Genomic DNA, 21,654 nt, shown 5'->3' with positions numbered 1-21,654 from the left:
CAACATCACTAATGAACAAGATATCAAATATAAAAATGTCTCTAAAACTTCAAGCATACCAAGATAAAACCCTGACGAAGGGTAAGGTAGTCAGCCCGTACAATCGACTTTCCAAACTGACAAAAGAAATAAGTCTGCATAATGTGATGTGACGATATTAATAAAGGAAACAAGTAAGATACATTCCTAGGCTCTATAAGATCATTTAGGCAAAGAGCATTTACACCTATCATCCATAAACTGGAGTTAGGTGTTACCTTTGATAAGGAGTCTTATGTTGCTAGAGATTCTTGTATGCTTTTCCTAGTGTATTAAAAGTTCATACAAAATTTTGGATTTAAGGAACTTACCACCCAAATGACAAAGCTATTTCTGCCCCAAGAATTTGACGAGTGAAACTTCATAAAGCTTGACTGCCTTCTCATTGTCAATGCCTGCATCAACACTCTTATTAAATATTTCATTTGCTTGACAGAGCACTAGAAGAAAGATACTTTCTTTGAAGAACAAAATGGCTTAAACTAGAGATGATCAATCACCTTTAATCGCTGATTTAGTTTTCCTATAGGCAAGTAGTAATTAGGCAAGCAACCTACTGAATAAATTACAGTCATTCTACTTTCCTGCAGGGCTGAAAAACTCACACTGCCTTATATCCTAATTCAATAATCAAGGTAAAAAACTGCAAGCCATCATAGCAAAAAAAAATTAACAAGGTTGTGTAATACCACAAACTTGGTGAAGGATCAATACACACAAGAGAAGATATAGAAACAAACTATTCAAACCATACAATTGGAAGAAGCGATTCTAACTTAAAAAATATGGGCATCAGACAAGTATTTGAGGAACAATAAAAGCAACTAAGCAAGATTCATCAAGAGGCTGAACTAATAATCACACTCACCTAAGGTCCTGAACAAGTAAACTAAAATATAGAAAGCCAAGTGAATCCTCAGGCAGCAGTCCTTGGCAAAAATTGTCAAAAAAAGTACGAATATTCTCGGTGCACCTCATCATACTGTCCTAGTTTTTTCCTCTACCTTCATGTAGCTAACTCTTCAGATTAAATAATCTAAAAGAAGATTGAAGGAATAACTATAAACTTGATTGTTCTTCAGTCATTTCTTCTTCGTGGGTGGAATTCAGTTCTTAAGAGAGATTTCACTATTATATTATTTATATATGGTAGATCCAACTCAACATTCAAAGTTTTCTAGTTCAACATAAATCAAAGAAGATCAGATAGAACAATTTAATTAGATACCGCTAATATGCATTTTGATCAAATGAAATCACTGGCATAAATATATAAAATGGAGAGCATGTAAGAAAGCGCAACGATCGATAGTGCTAAAGAGATAAGGAAACAAACGAATTCGTGTGATCAGGATGTCAAAAGCAGAGAATCGTGGCTTGGATGTCGTCATCGGGGGAAGGGAGAAGGTTAAGATCAAACGGAAGTGTATGCCGGTATGTGGAAGCGATGTCACGCTCGTAGTCAACGACGGAGGTCGATGACCCGCAGTCACTGTGGCAGTTTTCGTCGTTGTCTGGAATTCTCTGGGGAAGTGGTTTGGCCTTCTTCTCTAGCTGCGACACACGTCGGCGGCTCAGCGTCGCGAACGCAGGCGCAGGAAGACGTGGCCTGCCGAAGTACTCCACGGTGCTGCTGTGGCTGCTCGACGTCAGCCGTTGCAGAGAGGACGGTGGGGGGTCATGGTGGTCGTCGCAGAAGGGAAACCGGGCGGAGGGAGGGTAGCGGAATGCAGGAGTAGGGGTGGGAGATGCAGCAACGGCGGCGCCGAGGGGACAGTTGGTCTTGTCCTTGGAACCACGGAACGCACGAGCGGCGGAGTCGTAGGCCAGGGCGGCAGCCTTGGCTGAGTCGAAGGTTCCGAGCCACACCCTGACCTTCTTCCAGGGGTCCCTGATCTCGGCCGCGAACCGCCCCCACGGCCGCTTGCGCACGCCGCGGAACCGCGTCTCCGCTACTGCCGCCGCCGGCTCCACCAGAACTCGGCCTTTCTTCATCTGGCCAACAGATCGACGGAATGAAAAGGAACAAAAGAAGGGGGAAGAGGGATCGAGAGATGGGATCAAAGGAAGAGGAGTGCTGATTTCGCCATGTCGAATTGTTCAAAATTGGGGAGATAAATTGGCTGGTTGCTTCATCCACACGAACCAGTAGACCGCGACACTGCCGACGACGGCCGCCGTCCACATCGCCGTCGAGATCCATTACTCATCTTTCAAATGGTAACTCCTAAAAGGAGGATGTCGGAGGATTAGGGTTTCGATTTACGGTGGGTGAGGAGAAACCCAAAAGAAAGGGCGCTAAGAAAGTCCGCAAGAATTTTGGTTCATAGACACCGATTTTAAAAACCGCGGTTAAAATCGGTGTCTATTAATGAAAAAAAGGCGCTCATAGACATCGGCTAAAAAAATCGATGTCTATGAGCGAAAATCTGTGCTCATAGACACCGGTTTTTGGAAAAACCGGTGTAAAATACTTAAAGACATCGGTTTTTGCTTAAAACTGTTGTTGTTCCACTGATGTCTATGAGGGTTTTTCTTGTAGTGCATCCTAATTGTCACGAGAACAAGAAAATTACATGAGAATCATTACATGTATGTACTCAAACTTGAAATGCATTCTCATTTTTCAGTACCTATGCGAATTGGAGTACAAAAAACTATTACCTATTGAATTTATTCTGAAATCTGAAGGCACAAAAGTAGGCCTTTTCTCTATTTGAACGCAATTATTTCACCTAATGTTGTGTTTCTCAAATTACTGGAAAACCATGCCCCTTATCATTTAAGAGAAGTCGATATTGGATGGCTTTAGAGGTATTGTTTTCTTCCGGCGGCAATCCTATCCATCATGCACATAAATTAATTTCCAGTATTCACCATGTGGTTAGATAATCAAGAATTCAAATGGATGTAACCGTCCTTGTGGGTATTTGGAGTCGTGGAGATGGCTACATCAAAATCACCTTGGAGTCAATATAAAGGGTTGTTATATTTTCTTTTATAGGACTGTTGGTCACGTGAGAGGGAGGTGAATCACGTGATTTTAAAAATATTTTTTTTTTCTTTTTGAAATCAAGTTTGCAGCGGAAGAATTAAACTAAGAAAGAAAGCAATATGAGAAAGTGAGCACAAGTATTTTATTTAGTTTGGAGCCTTCGACGACTCCTACTCCAAGACGCAGATCCTTTGGACTTTTTCGATTCGTAATCCACTAATATCAATCGAATAATTACAATGAGATGGAAAATTAAAGTGCAAAATACAATTATATCAACAATCGAAAGAAGAATCTTGAACGTTGGTTGTCGGGTAGCTTCTGAATGTTGGTTGTCGGGGCAGCTTCTGAGTGTTGGGGAGCGTTTCAACACAACACATGAGTAAAAGAGTCGTTGTGAATGATGTTATGAAACTTCTGGTCGAAGTCCTTTTTATAGGCCTTTTCCAACCGCTCGAACCACCCCGGGTACCTCCAACGAGGTCTATCCGATCCTAGGACTTCACTGACTTATCCACCTCCAGGCGCCTGACCACCCCTGGGCGTCTAGAGCGCTATCATGGTTGCACCTTGGCAAAACTCTATCTCTGAAAATTTATTCATCTCTGGGCGTCTGGACCCTGATGTATGCCAGCTAATCAGAGTGTGCGACCTCGGATAGTCACCACCTCGGCCAATCGCCTCGTTCGACCCCTTTTTTGGCACTTGGACCAACTTCGAGTGCTCGGACCTTTGGCGTCTAGACTGTGTCCGAGCGCTTGGATCCTTTTTTTCATCCATTTGATTTGTTGCATCACAAGGTTAGCACAAGCAAGTATAACTTGCAAAACAAAGTTATCATAATATTAAATGACATTATTAATTAGATTCTGTCTTATCAAGACCAGGATCTAGTCATGGTCTCAGCTTATACTTCCAAAATAACCCTAAGCTGAACCATTGCTTATAGTCCCACTGGGATTTGCCTTCATTTGATTACTCTCCTCCAATGACTTACCTTCACTTACCATTTGTAGTCACTGAACTTGCCTCTTGACCTACCAAGTCTTCTTGTCAGTTGTCAAGTCTGCAGACCCAACTGAACTTCAGCCAGCTATCAAGTCTCACAGACTCAGCTGGACTTCCTACTAGATACCAGGTCATACCTTGACCTATCTGAATTTCATGCCAGTTATCAGGTCCTTAGAACTAATTGGGCTTCGGCCTAGTGTCAGGTCCTCTAGACCCGTCAATTTCTACACACTTGATAAAAGTATCAAATCACATAGAATCTAACTTTAACTATTTATCGTTCATCAAAGTCAACGTTTAATTATTAGTGCCAACTACATTAACATCTTCTTCATATTTGTCTTTCATTATTTTATTATGCATCTACTTTTCTTTATAAATCTTCTTATTATGTGTTTTTTAAGGGGAGTCTTGCCACAATAGAAAAATTGTTACCGTTTGACTTAGAAGTCATGGGTTCAAATCGGAAATAACCTCTTGCAAAGCAGGGTAACTGCATACAATAAACTCTTTTTCGGAATCGTATATTGACAGGAGTTTCATGCACTGGGTTACCCTTTTATTAATAAAACTTTAGATATCTAACCCTGTGAAAAATTTATCTTCTTTGGACATGGAAGGAATGACAATCTATCACATACGAGGCAAGGTGGAGCACCTAACGTAGCAACGAAGTAATTAAATCACTCTTTCTAGCCTTTTCTAAGAGTTATGATTTTGTTAGTCCGTTGTTTTGTTTTATCAATTTAAAAGACAGGAATAGCTTAAGCCATGTTTTGATCGTGTGCTGCAACCAAGTCTTCAAGTCCACACTCCATGAAAGAAAAGGCCAGTTGGCTTTGAGCCAAAAGATGATCACTCTGGCGAGATGGGCATGGAATGCTCCAGGGATGGTGATGGGATTGCATAAACATATGGATAGACTTATAGCTACAACAAATCAATCTTTGTAATGGGCAATCTGATTGAAGTTTAGTGAGGTAAAAACAAGTCAATTGGTTGGCTAAAGAAGTATACAACTTTTCTTTTTTCAAAGAAACTTGTTTGGATGATGATGATGAATGTCTTGTAATCCTATATATGTAGAGAAGACACCTAAAGTTTTTATAAAATGTTTTATTAAGACAATGATTTTTCCCACAATTTAGCTTAAACAACTATATTTGATAACAAGACTTATCATGAGATTGAGGTAATCAAGTTTGGATGATGGATTTTATAAATTGAGTGTGGATACATGAGGAACTTTAATCTCATGGATACTCAACAAGCTTAGAGAACAATCTTTAACAATCAGCTAGAAGATGACTAGTCCATGAAACCTTTGAGTTAATTAAAATAGTATTATTGGATCCAACATTTATATTTATAAAATGTCGGTCAACTAGATAAGTTAGATAGTCGACTGGAGTAGTTTTTATTTTTGTTGGGATCATCACATGAACCACAACACATTAATTGATATTGTTTATGAATCAATAGAATGATTGGAAGTGTGGCTTGTCTCTATATAAAAGCAAGCTATATTCTCATGCACAATAAAAAATAGAATCAAATAGTTGTTTGAAGATGTGAATGTATGTTGCTTGTGTCAAGAGTAGTATACAATGGAAATAAGAAATAATATAAACAAACTATGATAATAAATAGAATTAATTATGGGAAAAATTGTGCCAAAAGGGATTTTTTCCAAAAACAAGTGATTACCTTCAAGATGAAGGATAAGAAATCATCACTCAAATGCATTCAAAATTCACAGAGCTAATTGAGAAGTACCGGAGAAGAAATAACAAACTATGACAGAGTTTGAAATTACTTAAATAGGTTTCTAAGCACTAAAAAAAAGATAGATCCATTACATTAACGGTTCTCCTAATATCGGTCTCACGGATATAAAGAGAGGAGGTTTCTAAGCACTCAAGCAATGAACTTCTATGGTGGATGCTTATCAAGAAATTTTTGACAAATGCATGTAAGAAGAATTATTTTCAATCATGGAATTACACGAAGCAAAATATGTTGATATTGAAAAGCAAGATAAACCAAGAGGAAAGAAAGTTGCATTTATGGCATATCATTGGTGCAAATACTTATATAGGTACCAATTATGTCAACCGGAGCCACTTGTGGCATATCATGAAGAAAGGAGTTAGAAAGAGTTCTTTTTCTTCTTTATTATTGATGTGGATATGGTTTAGCGGCAGAAGAGTAATTAAGAGAGGAAGGAGGGGTATTTTTGCCCTTCCACTGTTTAGGGCTTAAGAGGGCTTCGTGGGTTTGGTTCAAGGGGGTTTTCTTCTTCGTTTGGCTCCGCCGCAAGCCCTCTCATGCTCCTAGCGATGCCGATGTCGGCCGCTCCCCTCTCCTTCCTCCGACCGCCACCTCTTCTCCTCTCTCCCTCCCTTTCTTCCGCAACTAGATCGCATTCAAGATGAGGGGAGGACTTTCCTGTTCGTGTCTTGCACTGCTCCGCCACCTCTGCTCCCTCTTTCGCCACCACCCTCAAGCGACGGCCGCTGGCGACGACCTCCTCCTCTCCTCTTCCATCTCCTCACGACGCCGGCCATAGCATCTCCTTTTCCTTCTTCCTCCCCATGCCTCTACCGTCGCCGGTCAGACCGACGCCAACACTAGTGAGGGCTTCTTCTTCCGCAGCTAAGAGGAACCAAGGGAGGAGCTCGCGTTTTCCTTCCTCGCTGCCACCACAGCAGCGAGGGACGCCGCTGCCGCCCCTATTCGACGCTGCCTTGCCGGAGGGTCTCGCCGCCATCGGGTCCTTCTCCCGCCACCTCTGCCCTTCCTCTTCTCTCTCTCTCGCACAACCACCTCCCGCCATCACCAGCTTAGATGTACGCCGCCAAAGCCCTCATTTTCTCCCTCACTCATGCTGCCACGCACCGACACCCCATCGCCCTCCTCTTCCTCTGTTCCTGCTGCCACCAATAGTTGTTTGAGCCGTTGCCGGCACCTCAAATCTGTTGGTTCGGTTCCCCCGCGCTCGATCTGTAGTGTCGTATGCCTCCGATGTCGATTGGGCCCCCGAGCCCTCGTTGTCATTATGTTTTGACTAGGGTTGTGTGATGTTTTATGTCCCAGCCTGCGTGCCGATATTCGTATCCCGGTTTACATGCCGATATTTGTATCCCGGCCTGCGCATCGATATTTGTATCCCGGCCTGCGTTCCGATGTCTTATCTTGGCTTGTGTGCCGAGGTCGCATCCGGTTTCATGCCACCACGTTCGGCTCTGCATCGTCAGATCTAGCTCCTCGTTCGACACATTCATCTATCCTTCCGGGTCACGACAACTCGAGCAGCGTCCCATCCGAGGGCGCCCCCTGGGTCAGGGTACGTTTTCTATACTCATCTCTCATTTATTTCATTATTATATTATTAGCATGTTACTCATATACTTGTTGTATCTGCCTCGAGTCTTGGGGCACCAGGGATCAGGGGCGACCCGATTGCTGGCTGCAGGTAGCGTTGATCAGAGGACTTCTGATGACTTGGTCAATATATAAGTCATCTCAACACACACCCCTCTGGGACGTCGCGATTCGGTCAACATTTTATCCACCTCACCCGGCGGTCCGTCTGACTCAGTTTCCGGATAGAATCAATTATCTGTGGGAATCTTCTCCACCTATTTTGGAACGTGAAGATGGATGATGTTGGGAGGTTCTGCCATTAACACAGTCTCGGAGGATCCTAACGAACGTATTATCTTCTACCCTCACTCCATGGGTATTCGGGAGTCGAGGAATTGAGTTGGAGCTTCAGCTGGCCGACGGGTTAGTTTTTCCATTATATTTTTTCCCTAACTCCACAGGTATTCGAGAGTCAAGGGACGGAGATAAACCCTTAGCCGATTGACATGACTCCCCAATCAGGTATGTTACAGGCTCTGCTCCCTATTTACGGTTATAGGGGCTACTATAGCTCCCTGATAAGAGAATAAGATCCTAGTTCCTTGATTAAAGACTAGGGCCTTTGATTTTTGATCGAACACTAGGGGCCAAGTTCCCCGATCAGACATTAGGGGCACAACTCCTCGCTCATACACTAGGGACACATCTTCCCGATCAGTGACTCATAGTACAACTTCCCGATTAAAATCTAGGGGTCTCGCTCTTTGATTACAAGCTAGGGGCCTTACTCTCTGATCAGGGACCAGGGGCTCAACTCCCTGATCAGGGGCTCTGCACCCTTCACCATGAGGCTCTGCATCCTCTTATTACTATAGGCTCTACACCCTTCACCATGACGCTCTGCATCCTCTTACTGCTACAGGCTCTGCACCCTTCACCATGAGGCTCTATATCCTCTTACTGCTACAGGCTCTGGACCCTTCACTATAGGGCTATGCATCCTCTTACTTCTATAGGCGCTTCATTCTATTATTACTATATGCTCTGCATCCTCTAACTGTTTTGCAGCCTCTTACGTCTACAGGCCCTACTCCCTTCACCTACGGTGCTTTGCTTCCTTCTCTTGTTACGGACTCTACTCTCTTATATTGCTATGGGCTTCACTCCTTTTGATGGCCAGGGCTTAGGATTTTTCTCTCCCGGACTCTGCGTACATTTGGGAGTCACGGGATCGACACTATTTATCTCCCTGACTTCACGGGCATTTTGGAGTTGAGGGACAGAGACAAATCCTCATCCGGTCGACACCACTCCGTGGTCAGGTATGATAAAGGTTCTCCTCCCTCGTATTGCTATGGGCCCGACTTCTATGGATTTTAGGGCTTTCCCTCTCCCATTCGGGGTTGAGCTATCACCACTAGTCTCGGACCAGAGTATCACCACCGATCTCAGATCGGGGCATCAATAACGATCTCACGATCAGGCCTCCAGATTGCTTCTTGGTTAGGCCTCCAGATTGCTTCTTGGTCTGGCCTCTAGATTGCTTCCTGGTCAGGTTTCCAGATCAAGTTCTGGTCAGACCTCCAGACCAATTCACGATTAGGCCTCTAAATTGCTTCTTGGTCAGGCCTCCAGATTGCTTCTTGGTCAGGTTTCCAGATCAAGTCTTGGTTAGACCTCCAAACCAATTCACGGTCAGGCCTCCAGATTGTTTCTTCGTCAGGCCTCCAGATTGCTTCCTGGTCAGGTTTCCAGATCAAGTCCTGGTCAGACCTCCAGATCAATTCTTGGTCAGGTCTCCAGATCAAGTATTGATCAAGCCTCCAGATCACCTCTAGTTCGAGATTCCAAACTCTCGCCCCAGTGCGAGATATAAGTGAGCATGCTCTCACGCCTCCAGACTCTCACCCAAGCGCGAGTTATAAGTGAGCATGCTCTCACGCTTTCAGACTCTCGCCCTAGCGCGAGTTATAAGTGAGCATACTCTCACGCCTCCAGACTCTCGCCCCAGCGCAAATTATAAGTGAGTATGCTCTCACACTTCCATACTCTCGCCCCAGCGCGAGTTATAAGTGAGCATGCTCTCACACTTCCAGACTCTCGCCTCAATGTGAGTTATAAGTGAGCATGCTCTCACGCTTCCAGACTCTCGCCCCAGCGCGAGTTATAAGTGAGCATACTCTTACGCCTCCAGATTCTCGCCCCAGCGCGAGTTATAAGTGAGAGCATGAGCATGCTCATTGTTACGCTTCCGCAAGTACACGAATTCGTCGTTAGTAATAAAAATATCAATCCACAGGGACTGGTTATAAGCACTAGGAATTGCTCACTTATGGTTAGCTAGACCACCAACAGTCTTGATCAGGCTAAAGGAAAAGAAAGGTCAAGGGAGAGAGTCAAGAGTCGCAAGGTCGAAATATTACTTGGTGATGAGGAGTTCTAGGGAGTCGGTTTCGTCGTGGTAGTATTGACGTGTCTCGGTTTGTCTTATTCTCGCTGTCCTTATTCCTGCTATTGCCAGAAGCTAAGTGGGTATTCTCAAGAGCCAGAATAGGGTAATGCCCTAAGAAGTCCTGTCACGGTTTACCCCTGTCACTAGGGCACATCGGCAAATCTTGATGACATAACTCTAACTGGTAAATCAAGAATGGTGAGTAGAGCTAAGCCTGGTCTCTCGCTCCTTTTGGGAGAATTTGCCTTCCTCTCAAGGAGCTATCCTAGATGTTTGTAAATGGGTTACCCCTGTCACTAGGGCCCCTCGGGTGTACGATCTAGTGGTAATCCTCTACGAGGCTGACAAATTCTTCACAATCAAAAGTAAATAATTAACAATTGAAATAAAGCATGAAGGTTCATCTAGTAAGTACAAACACAATTCGAGTCTTACATCAATCCGTATCACGACTAATCCCTAATCCCAGAATAAGGGGATCTACTCCATGAATGCTAGAGAGATATCTGAAAACATAGTAAAGACAAACATACAATTCTCAGCAAGTAAGAAGGAATATGCTTATCAGGTGTCGAAGAGTGGCCTTCGGATCCAACTCTTAGCTTCTGGAGTCGATGTGGTGGCGGAAGTTCGTTGAACGACGGTCCAAAGTGGCGTAGAATTGATCCAAGATCCTTTTATCCCTGACGGCTCACCTCTCCCCTTTGCAAAAAGGGTTAATACCCCTTTTATAGCCTAGGTTTTGGCCGCGGCGCCACGACCGTTTAAGGGCGGCATGGTCGTGCCCTTCTTTGGTTCGGTGCGTGGCTGCACGGTCGTGCAGGGTTGCACGGCCGTGTAGCCCTTGGGCTATGTCTCCTGGGGCACGACCGTGCAGGGGTGCACAGCCGTGCAAGTCTCCTTCTCTGCTTGGGTGGCACGGCCGTGCAGGGTTGCACGGTCGTGTGCTGACTGGCCGGTGTTGTGGTCGCACGGCCGTGCAGGGTTGCACGGGCGTGTGCTCTTCCTCTCTTGTTTGGCCACACGGCCATGCAGGGTTGCACGCCCGTGTCGTCTGGTTGGTTCCGGTGCATCAATGTCCTCCATTCAAGCTCCGAAAATCTTTCCTATCAACATAAAACCAAACAAAGAGCAGATATCCAAACAAAACAATAGATATGATGAATACAAGATAAAAGATGCGATCATGTGAAGAATATATGTGCATCAGTCACGTGAATGTGCGCTAGAACGTGCGTAGAAGATCATAATATTTGCGCACATCACTCACACGCTTCCAGACTCTCAACCCAGTGCGAGTTATAAGTGAGAATGCTCTCACGCTTCCAGACTCTCGCCCTAGCGCGAGTTATAAGTGAGCATGCTCTCACGCCCAATGACCTCTCAGTCGGCACTCACTGCTCACTTGTCGCTCTGCCCGACACTCATCGTTCGCGACTCACTCGCCGCTCTGCCCGACACTCACCGCTCTTGCCTCACTTGTCATTTTTCTTGGAACTTGTCCCTCGCATCTCACTCATCACTTGGCCCCGCATTTGCTGCTTGGTCGATACCCACTTTCCTTGCTTAGCATTCGCATAACTGCATGATTGTTCTGCTCCTGTTTGCACTCCATCCACAGGCTCTGATCATGTTTGCGCCCGATCCACAATCTTTGCTCTCGGTTACTTTTAGTCTCTCGAGATCTACGCCGACTCGGCTCACAAAGCCTTTGCTCCCATTCGTGCTCGATCCACGGGCTCTGCTCCTATTCTCATTTAGTCTCAGGATCTGTGTCTATCTAGAGCAAAGGCTTCACGCCCACTTGTATTCTTTCGATCACCCTGTTGGCCTTCTCTTAGTTGACCGATCAGTATCACTTGGCTATCTGCTCGGTTGTTCTCTTTACATCGGTCGGTATGTTTCTCGGTCACGCATTTGATACCGCTCACCCATCATCTTTCGACCCGTTCGATATTTTTCCGACTACCTGGTCAGCATTTTTCGATCGCTAGGTCTGCATTATTCGATTGCTCGGTCGCGATTTACTGTCGCTCGATTGACATTTTCTTGGACGTGTGTTTGATACCGCTCACCCATCATCTTTCGACCCGTTCAGCATTTTTTCGATTGCCTGGTCAGTATTTTTCGATTGCCAGGTCGGCATTATTCGATTGCCCGGACATGATTTACTGTCGTTCGGTTGACATTTTCTCGGGCGCACATTTGATACCGCTCACCCATCGTCATTCGACTCGCTCAGCATTTTTTCGATTGCCTGGTCAACATTTTTCGATTGCCAGGTCAGTATTATTCGATTGCCCAATCATGATTTACTATCGTTTGATCGACATTTTCTCGGTCGCGTGTTTGATACCGCTCGCCTATAGTCTTTCGACTCGCTCAACATTTTTTCGACTGCCTGGTCAACATTTTTCGACTGCCAGGTCGGCATTATTCGATTACCCGGTCGTGATTTACTGTCGTTTGGTCGACATTTACCTGGTCGCTCGTTTGATATCGCTCACCCATCATCTTTTGACTCGCTCATCATTTTTGATGGTCTGGCCAACATTTTTTGATTGCTAGGACTGCATTATTCGATTTCTCGATCGTGATTTACTGTCGTTCGGTCGACATTTTCTCGGTCATGCGTTTGATACCGCTCACCCATCGTCTTTCGACTCGCTCAGCATTTTTCGATGGCTAGGTCAGTATTTTTTTATTACCAGGTCGGCATTATTCGATTGTCCGGTCACGATTTACCGTCGTTCGATCGGTATTTTTCTCGGTTGTGATTTACTTTCGCTCGGTCAATATTTTTTCGGTCATGCCCTCGGAACCCTTTACTCATCATCTTTCGATTCACTCAATATTCTCTCTATGGCCTGGTCGACACTCACCTCATTCATCGCTCCCACCTCCTTTTGTCGCTCTGCCTGGCACTCATCGTTTGCACCTCATTCGTTGCTCTACTAGGTGTTTGTTGTTCGTCGCCATTCGTTTGATGTTATACAACAAGTCCAATGATCGGGCTCTACATTCAGGATGGATTTCCCTATTCGTTTGGCTGGGTCTAGTCAGTCAGACTCGCGCCTCCTTCGACTAGACTTGAAGGGGAGGCTTGTGATGTGGATATGGTTTAGGGGCAGAGGAGTAATTAAGAGAGGAAGGAGGGGCATTTTCTTCCTTCCACTGTTTAGGGCTTAAGAGGGCTTTGTGGGTTTGGTTCAAGGGGGTCTTCTTCTTCATTTGGCTCCGCCGCCAGCCCTCTCATGCTCCTAGCCGACGCCGACGTCGACCGCTCCCCTCTTCTTCCTCCGGTCGCCACCTCTTCTCCTCACTCCCTCCCTTTCTTCTACAACCAGACCGCATCTCAAGATGAGGGGAGGACTTTCCTGCTTCGTGTCTTGCACCGCTGATAAATCGACATTTGGACACTGTATTTTATTGTTTTAACTCGGTGTTTTATCATTTTATGCATCTAACTATATATTTTTAGTGTGTTTAACGAGGTTGGATATTTGTTAGTCTTCATTTTAATTCTTGTACATTTTATGGGTGTTTTGAATATTATTTGATTACATTGTGTTTTACAGGAATTGAGGAAGACTGCAGTTGAAAGGAAGACTGAGTTGATCCAATCGTTTGGTCCAATCATGACTTCAATGGGTGCAAGTCTGATTCAATTTGGACCGGTTTACTTGAAGCAACCCGGTTCAAGTGGAGCTTAAAGGGAAAAATGCGGCACAGTAACCTTGGGCTCGGCACTGTGCGCGATTTGCGCGTTTTCTTCCTCTTCGCGCGCCCGACCCCTCCTTTCCCTCTTCGCGCGATCTTCTCTGATCCAGCGATGGTAGCAACTCCGGCGACTCCTGTGAGCAACGACAACTTCTACTAGGGCTTGTTTTTTCTGGAGGAGTGTTCTGCGCTGGCAAGCGACGAGTACCTCTTCATTTGATTCTTTGAGCGGACAACGGCGTGGATCTAGGGTTCTCTTGACGACGGAGCGTTCTCCTCCGGCAAGGTATTCCTTCTTCATCCCTACCTCAGTGGACATCTTCCTGTGGATAGCATTCCGAAAGCAGAGGATTCCAGCAGAGGAATCTGACTGTGCCTTATTCTCCAGCGAGCTTCTTCTCTAAATCCATCACTGTGCTACTGTGGATCTTTCACTTGTGGACAACATTCCGAAAGTAGTGACCTTCCATCTTAGAGCAGTGATTAGAGGTCAGTTGTGTGGTGTTGTTGTTCACCAGTGATGGCGTTCCAGATCTGGGCCCTTGGTGTGACGGCGAAGGGTAGTTGAATTGGTGTATGATCATGGAGGATTAGATTGGTTAATTAGGATTTACTTATTTGGTTATTTCTGTTGAATTTACTTAATTACTATCTTACTGCTTCGTTTATGCATGTTTGTGTTCTTTGGTATGTTTTTATGTTAATTCTGTTAATGATTATGCTTGTGTCGTAGTGTGACAATGCGATGTAAGTATGTTCTTCAATGGTTAAATAGAATTGTAGGTTAGTTTCAATTATGCTTATTTTACTATCTGTTATACTTGTTTGTTATGCCTGTAGAAGGTGTAGCTTGTAGCGTAAAGTGACACTGCGTTGTAGGTTCATCTTGGCTGGTTAGTTAGGATTTCAATTATTGCATTAGGTTTAGAGAACAAAACCCCCAAACAAACCCCTTGGTTCGATCTTGTCTGAAAACAAACGTCCTATCACTGGTTTCATGAGAGAGACGATTCGTTCCTCTACTATACTACCTTAGTGTAGGTTAAGGGGTTCGGTAGATTAGAAATGAATTAATTTGGTCCTGTGCAAGTGACAGTTGTGCGCTTATCAAATTTTGGCGTCATTGCCGGGGAACCCAGTGATGTTCATTTGTTTTTAGACTGTATATAGTTTTATCTTTATCTTGTTCTTACTTTTCTACTTTGTTATTTTATTTTTCTTTAGACTTAACTGTTAGTATATCCTTTTGCTCTGGAACTTTGCAGGTTGAAGGAAAGGAGTGAGAGGAGTAATACTACAGTATGTCATGAAAAAAGACCTATTTTGGTCAATTTCATTGTTTAGACCACCGTTTCAGTTTTTCTATATTTTTTATTTCATTTTTTTTATTATATTCTCTCTTATTTCTATTTCTTTGGTGGTTGTAAAAATTCAAAAAAAATATTGTTAGGGCTTCATTATTTATTGTTTGTATGTATACGTGCTATCTTATATATTTTCCTGTGTCTTTTGATTGTATTTGTATGAGTGTTTCAGGTTAGACCAGGGAATTTCTTTTGTGTCATAAGTTCCAGAGTTTCAGTGTGATTAAGACCTCACTTTTGATAAGCAAAATGAAGAACAACACTGAAAAGACTCTCAAAGAACTTTGGGCACCAAACTTGTCAGATGATTCCTTTTGCATCAAATATTCTGATTTAGAGACAGACTTCGATTTATGAAAAATCGTTCATTTATTACCGAAGTTTCATGGACTATCTGGTGAAGATCCCAAGAGACATCTACATGAATTGGATATGGTTTGCTCTTCATGGAATCCACATGGCATATCAGATGAAGATGTCAGACTTAGAGCATTTCCATTTCTCACTGGCGGATTCAGCAAAAGATTGGTTGTACTGTCTCCCACCCAACTCTATCACCAGCTGGTTCAAGATGAAGAAATTATTTTTGACGAGGTTCTTTCCTGCTTCTAGGACTATAGCTCTTCAGAGGAGTATTTGGGGAGTCCAACAATTCGCAGGAGAATCGTTTCAAGAATATTGGGAGAGATTTAAAGAACTTGTTATTAGTTTCCCTCAGCACCAAATAAACGATCAACTTCTGATTATGTACTTCTATGAGGGATTGTGTCCCATGGACAGGAGTATGGTTGATGCAGCTAGTGGAGGAGCTCTAGTTAACAAGACACCTACTCAGGCTACAGAACTTATCGAGATTATGGTTGTAAATTATCAGCAGTATGAGACTAGACCGATGATTACCGAAGATGTTCTTTCCTTTGTCAGTGTACTCCCTACCAGGATCCAGTATTATCAGCCTGATCCTCAGTCTTATCAGATCAGATCTATTAGTAGGACAGGTATAATTTCATTGCAGGATTCAAGTATGGGAACATACAACAAGGGATTTCTAAGTGGCCCCAATTTTATCAGCCTTACTTTCAGCACCATCAGTTTGAGCAGGATTTTAGGGAGCAGTCACAACAATGTTGGCAACAACAAGAAACACAATTCCAACCAAGAACACATTCATCGACACAGTTACAGTTGCTATCAGATCAACCTACTGCATCAATTCTGAGGAGATGGATTGTAGAGTTTGTGATATTCCTGATCTTAATTCTGCTTCTCTACATGACTCTTCTAGTTTTTTACATTGTGATGTTGTAGTTGATTCTAATATTATTGTTGTTGATGATATTGTTGTTCCAGATAATCTTGATGTTGTAGGTATAGGAGATGATGATGGAAGTGTAGGGGAAACCTAAGAATCGCTTCCTTTGACTATTCTACCACCATTTGAGCCAGTTGAGCCTGCAATTGTACTTAGTGATGATGGAAGTGTAGGGGAAACTCAAGAATCACTTTCATTGATTGTTCCTGATCCAGAGCCAGATCTTTTACCTGATCAAAATTATGCCACATTCACTATTTTAGACCCTCTAGGTACCTTTCAGGAGGTAGTTCATTTTGATTGTAGTGGATGTGAAGCATCTTGTGATTCATGCTCTGTTGATTTTGTTAATATTTCTAGTCCTTCTCACACAGCATACGTGCAGGGAATGCATCCTTTTCTTTTTAGTGTACAGGATTTCTACAGATATTTCATTTGCAGTAAATCATGCAAGGATGCATTCTACCACTTGAGGAAAGCTCTAACACTGTATGCAATAATGAAGCTTCTAGAGTGGACACTCCATCTGAACCGTCTTCGACCACCGGAAAAATTTTTTGAGGAGCTATAGGTGGAGGGAGCAATCCTCGCTTCACTTACAATCATTCCACTTCCAAAATGGCTTCTGGAACTGAATCAACTTCGACCACCAGAATTTCAGGGGAGTCTGTTCCATCTTCCTTTTTCTTTTTCTTTCTGCTTATATATATTTCTTTACTTTGTTTGCTTCGTTTACTTGGTGTGCTTTTACTTGGTAGTTCATTTTTAGTTTGTCTTATCGATTTTCATAATAAATTTCCTAAGCGTTCTTTTTATCAACTTAGAAATTGTGAAAGTTAGTTAAATTTGATTGTTAAATTTGATGATTAATTGTCATGATTAGATTCTTAGATTGCATGTGATTACAACTTGGTGATGGATTTCATGTTGGTAGATTGAGATGATAATTTTTTATATACCTAGTGAGGATATTTTTAAGCCTATTATTCCTATTGATGTGTGATGCACTTGTTGTTAATGCTACTCTAGAACTTGCTTAATTCTTTCGAGACCACATTTGTTGGTTGCTACTCGGAATATCGTCCTAGATCCCCTGTATAAAAATTTGTACAAGCATAGAATTATCCTAGCTACCCTTGTACTCTACTGAAGTTAAATTTGGATTACAAACGATGCTTAACATTATTAATCCAAATTGTTCTTTAGAAGTTAAACTTGGATTGGAAATGATACTTAACATTTTTACTCCAAGTTTAACCGATGTGATCTTCCGAAATTAACCATATTACAGAAGTTATCAAATATTTATTTCAAAGATCGGCTTCCAGGTTAAACATGGCGAGGCACTAGGCCTTCTTGGGTATGGGATCATCCACCACTTCCTAGACAAAGTCTTTCAAAGAAATCAGATATTTAACTTCTTATAGTAAACTAGGTTTAACTATAGAGACCTCAATAGAAACACATTATCGAAACATGAAATCGAAAAATAAAATCGATAATAAAAAATGATAACTTAAAACCGATAACCTCTTGTGTTTGGTTTTTCAAGATCTATACAAAAGATGAACTAGTTATGATATGGAAACTAATAACTAGTTATACCTTTTGTAGCTTATAGACCTCTTGATCTTCTGCTGTATTCCCCTCCTTCTCTTAGGCGTCGTGTGGGCGATGATCTTCCAAGATGAAATCCACTCAAGCTTCTTCCAAGGCTTCCAAGATCTGGCCACCAACTAATCTCCAAGGGATGCTAGACAAGAGAGCTTCCTTCTCTTCTTCTTCTCCTTCAAGCAACCGGCCATCAAGAGATTACCACAATTGATGCCACCGGCCTCCAAGGAAGAAAACAAAAGGAGAAGAGAGAATGACAAGGGCCGACCACCAAAGATTGGAACAGAGGAATAGAAGATGTGTTCTCTCATGAGGTACCCCTCCATCTCTTTTATAATTCTTGGTCTTGGCAAAAAAGGAAAGTTTTAAACATAATTAAAACTTTCTTATATTCCTTGCCAATGACTAAAAAGGAAAGTTTTAAAGCAAAAAATTAAAATTTCCTTTTATACTAGTCATGGTCGACCACCTACTTGTGCTCCAAACAAGAAAAGTTTTAAACATAAAATTAAAACTTCCTTATTTGTTTTTGGTAAGAATTTTTAATAAAAAATTTCTCTTTTAAATCCCTTGTTGGTTATAAAAGGAAAATTTTATAAATTAAAATCTCTCTTTTAAAACATGTGGATGGTTACAAAAAAAAAAAATTATCAAAAATTAAAATCTTCCTTTTAAATACAAATAAGGAATGATATCAAACTTTTCTCTTAATCCTTTGTAGAAAGCTATAAAAGGAAATATTTTAAAATTTTAAAACTCTTTTTAAAACCATGACTTTCAAAAAAAGAAAAATTTTAAAAAATTAAAACACCCTTTTATTTTAATGTAGTCGACCACCTTGCTTGGGCTCTAAGCTTGGCTGACCATAAACTTGGCTCCATCTTTTAACTTGGCCGGCCCTAGCTTGGGCTCCAAGCTTAGCTTGGCCGACCACAATGAGATGGGTAAGAAGCTTGACTCTAAGTGGATATAAGGCTTTATAAATAAGAGGTTACAACAGGGACCGAGAGGAGGAATTGATTTTGGTCTCTCGATAAGCTTGAGCTTCCCGTGTTCGCTCCGAACACCCAACCCAAGTTCATCAATAATAACTCATATAACTAAAGAGTTATTATTGTACTACCGCACCAATCTCATATTATAATATGGCTCCTCCTTATCATGAGTGCGTTAGTCTCCCTGTGTTTAAGATATCGAATGTCCACTAATTAAATGAGTTACTGACAACTCACTTAATTAATATCTAGCTCCAAGAGTAGTATCACTCAACCTTATTGTCATGTCAGACTAAGTCCACCTGCAGGGTTTACATGACAATCCTTATGAGCTCCTCAAGGGGACATCATCGACCTAGATTACTATGACACAGTTTCATTCTATAATCAACAACACACCATATAAATAATATTATTTCCTAACTTATCGAGCATATTGATTTAACGAACTAAATCGCACCCTTTGATAAATTAAAGAAATAAATATTAAGTATACGTGTTTGTTATTATATCTTGATTAAGAGTACGCACTTCCATAATAACAGAGGTTTTGTTCTTTTATGTAATCAGTATAAAAAGAAACTACCTCAAATGGTCCTACTCAATACACTCATAGTGTACTAGTGTAATTTCATAGTCAAGATAAACTAATACCAAATTACACTACAACCACTCCAATGGTTTATCCTATTCCATCTTGGTTATGATCTACTATTTATAATTTATATGGAACTGATAACATAAACTTATGTGTGTCTCCTCACACCATGTTATCTACAATATAAATTAAATGGACAACTACACTTAGCATAAATATAGACATTTGACCAATGTGATTCTTATTTCCAAATAACTGTTTATACAAAAAGCTAGACTTTTAGTATACACTTTAACAACATTATCATAGGTTTGCATGATTTTTATGAAGGTTATCTCACTTGCTTTTATTCAACCCTTTTGTTATCACATTTTTTGTTTTGAATAAATTCATATCATTTGTCATTTCATTCTTCTCTCTCTTTAATTTATTTCACTCTCTTACTCTCTCTTGGGATGTGGATATTTTTGGATGTACAAAATGAGTATTTTGCCTAGGGCAATCAAAAGTTTAAGTGTGGGGGAGGAAAATAGCTTAGTAGAATTTAAGAGAAGCATAGGTGAACCATGCTTGATCACCATAGGTAAGTCATGCTATTTATCTTTTTATTTGAGCTATTGTTGATGATGCATAGGAAAGTGCACAACATGTTGAAAAAAAAAAGCAGCAAATGCAAAAAAAACAAACAAAAATAGCAAAGAAAAAAAATAGAAAAGAAAAATAAAGAAAGAAAAAAAATATTTTGACATGTTGTGCCATTTTTATTCATTTGTGGTAGAATTTTTGTGAATGACAATTTTTACTTTAGCGATATTGAGATATTATCGCATATCATGTGTAGATTTTTAGTGTGAAATGCTAGAGTAGGAGTTGTTCACATTTTTATTATATTGGTGAAAGGCGATAGAATTTTTTGTGAGTGATAATATTTATTGTAGCGACATTGAGATATTATTGTATATTATGAGTGGATGTTTATTGAAAAACTATAGTAGAGATTGTTCACGTTTTTATTGAGTTTTTAGAGCTAGCATGGAAGTTGGATGAAATACTTTTTGGGTATTATTTACTTGTACTCATCTATGTAACATTCCAATATATCAATGTCTTCCACCATTACGTTGCTTTATCTTCCTTATTTCTTTCTTACACTATCATTTGTCTTGATTCAAGTTTTCCTTATATCACAAATAAGCCTTCATTATTTTATTGTGCACTACTTATGTATATGGTGGTGAAGATTAGAAGAAGAGCAAGCATATGGTAGTGCATAATCCATGAGTAGCTTAAGTGAGCTCCATTATTACATGTATATGATAAGAGAGCCACAAACACTTTCCTTGTGAGGTTATTTTAGTATCATTCTCAATTTATTGATTATGGATTGAAGTTATCATGTTTGTTAATTAATGCATGAATTGAATCCATGAATGCTTTGGTCATTTGAATTGGACAATCCTAGGTGAACCCTCTTTCATTATTTTCTATGTATGATTGAGAATTGCTAGGGAATGCATCTTTAATCATCTTTCTTATTTTGTTGACTTGCTCGAGATGAGCAAGAATAAGTGTGGGGAATTTGATAAATCGACATTTGGACATTGTATTTTATTGTTTTAACTCGGTGTTTTATCATTTTATGCATATAACTATATATTTTTAGTGTGTTTCACGTGGTTGGATATTTGTTGGTCTTAATTTTAATTCTTGTACATTATATGGGTGTTTTCAATATTATTGGATTACATTGTGTTTTGCAGGAATTGAGGAAGACTGCAGTTGAAAGGAAGACCGAGTTGATCCAATTATTTGGTATGACTTCAATGGGTGCAAGTAATTTGGACAGGTTTACTTGAAGCAACCCAGTTCAAGTGGAGCTTAAAGGGCAAAATGCAGCACGGTAACCTTGGGCTCGGCACTATGCACGATTTGTGTGTTTTCTTCCTCTTTGCACCCCCGCCCCCCCCCCCCCCCCCCCCTTTCCCTCTTCGCGCGATCTTCTCCGATCCGGCAACAGCAGCAACTCCGGCGACTCCTGTTAGCAACGACGACTTCTACTAGGGCTCGTTTTCTCCGGAGGAGTGTTCTGCACTGGCAAGCGACGAGTACCTCTTCATTTGATTCTTTGAGCGGACAACAGCGTGGGTCTAGGGTTCTCTTGACGGCGGAGCATTCTCCTCCGGCAAGG

The 21,654-nt window shown here is 41.5% G+C and overlaps 1 protein-coding gene across 1 annotated transcript; it reads right to left on the bottom strand.

Moving 5' to 3' along the window:
- Positions 1-1,381: 1,381 nt before the first annotated feature.
- LOC122053843 (ethylene-responsive transcription factor 3-like) lies at positions 1,382-2,170 on the bottom strand. The gene has a single exon (XM_042615781.1). The coding sequence runs from the start codon at positions 2,032-2,034 to the stop codon at positions 1,396-1,398; it is 639 nt and encodes a 212-aa protein (XP_042471715.1). The 5' UTR covers positions 2,035-2,170; the 3' UTR covers positions 1,382-1,395.
- Between the last annotated feature and the right edge of the window lie 19,484 nt (positions 2,171-21,654).

Source organism: Zingiber officinale, chromosome 3A (genome assembly GCF_018446385.1).
Source record: "Zingiber officinale cultivar Zhangliang chromosome 3A, Zo_v1.1, whole genome shotgun sequence".
NCBI lineage: Eukaryota > Viridiplantae > Streptophyta > Magnoliopsida > Zingiberales > Zingiberaceae > Zingiber > Zingiber officinale.
The sequence above is the reverse complement of the archived record's forward strand: the minus strand, read 5'-3'. Positions and strand labels throughout refer to the sequence as shown.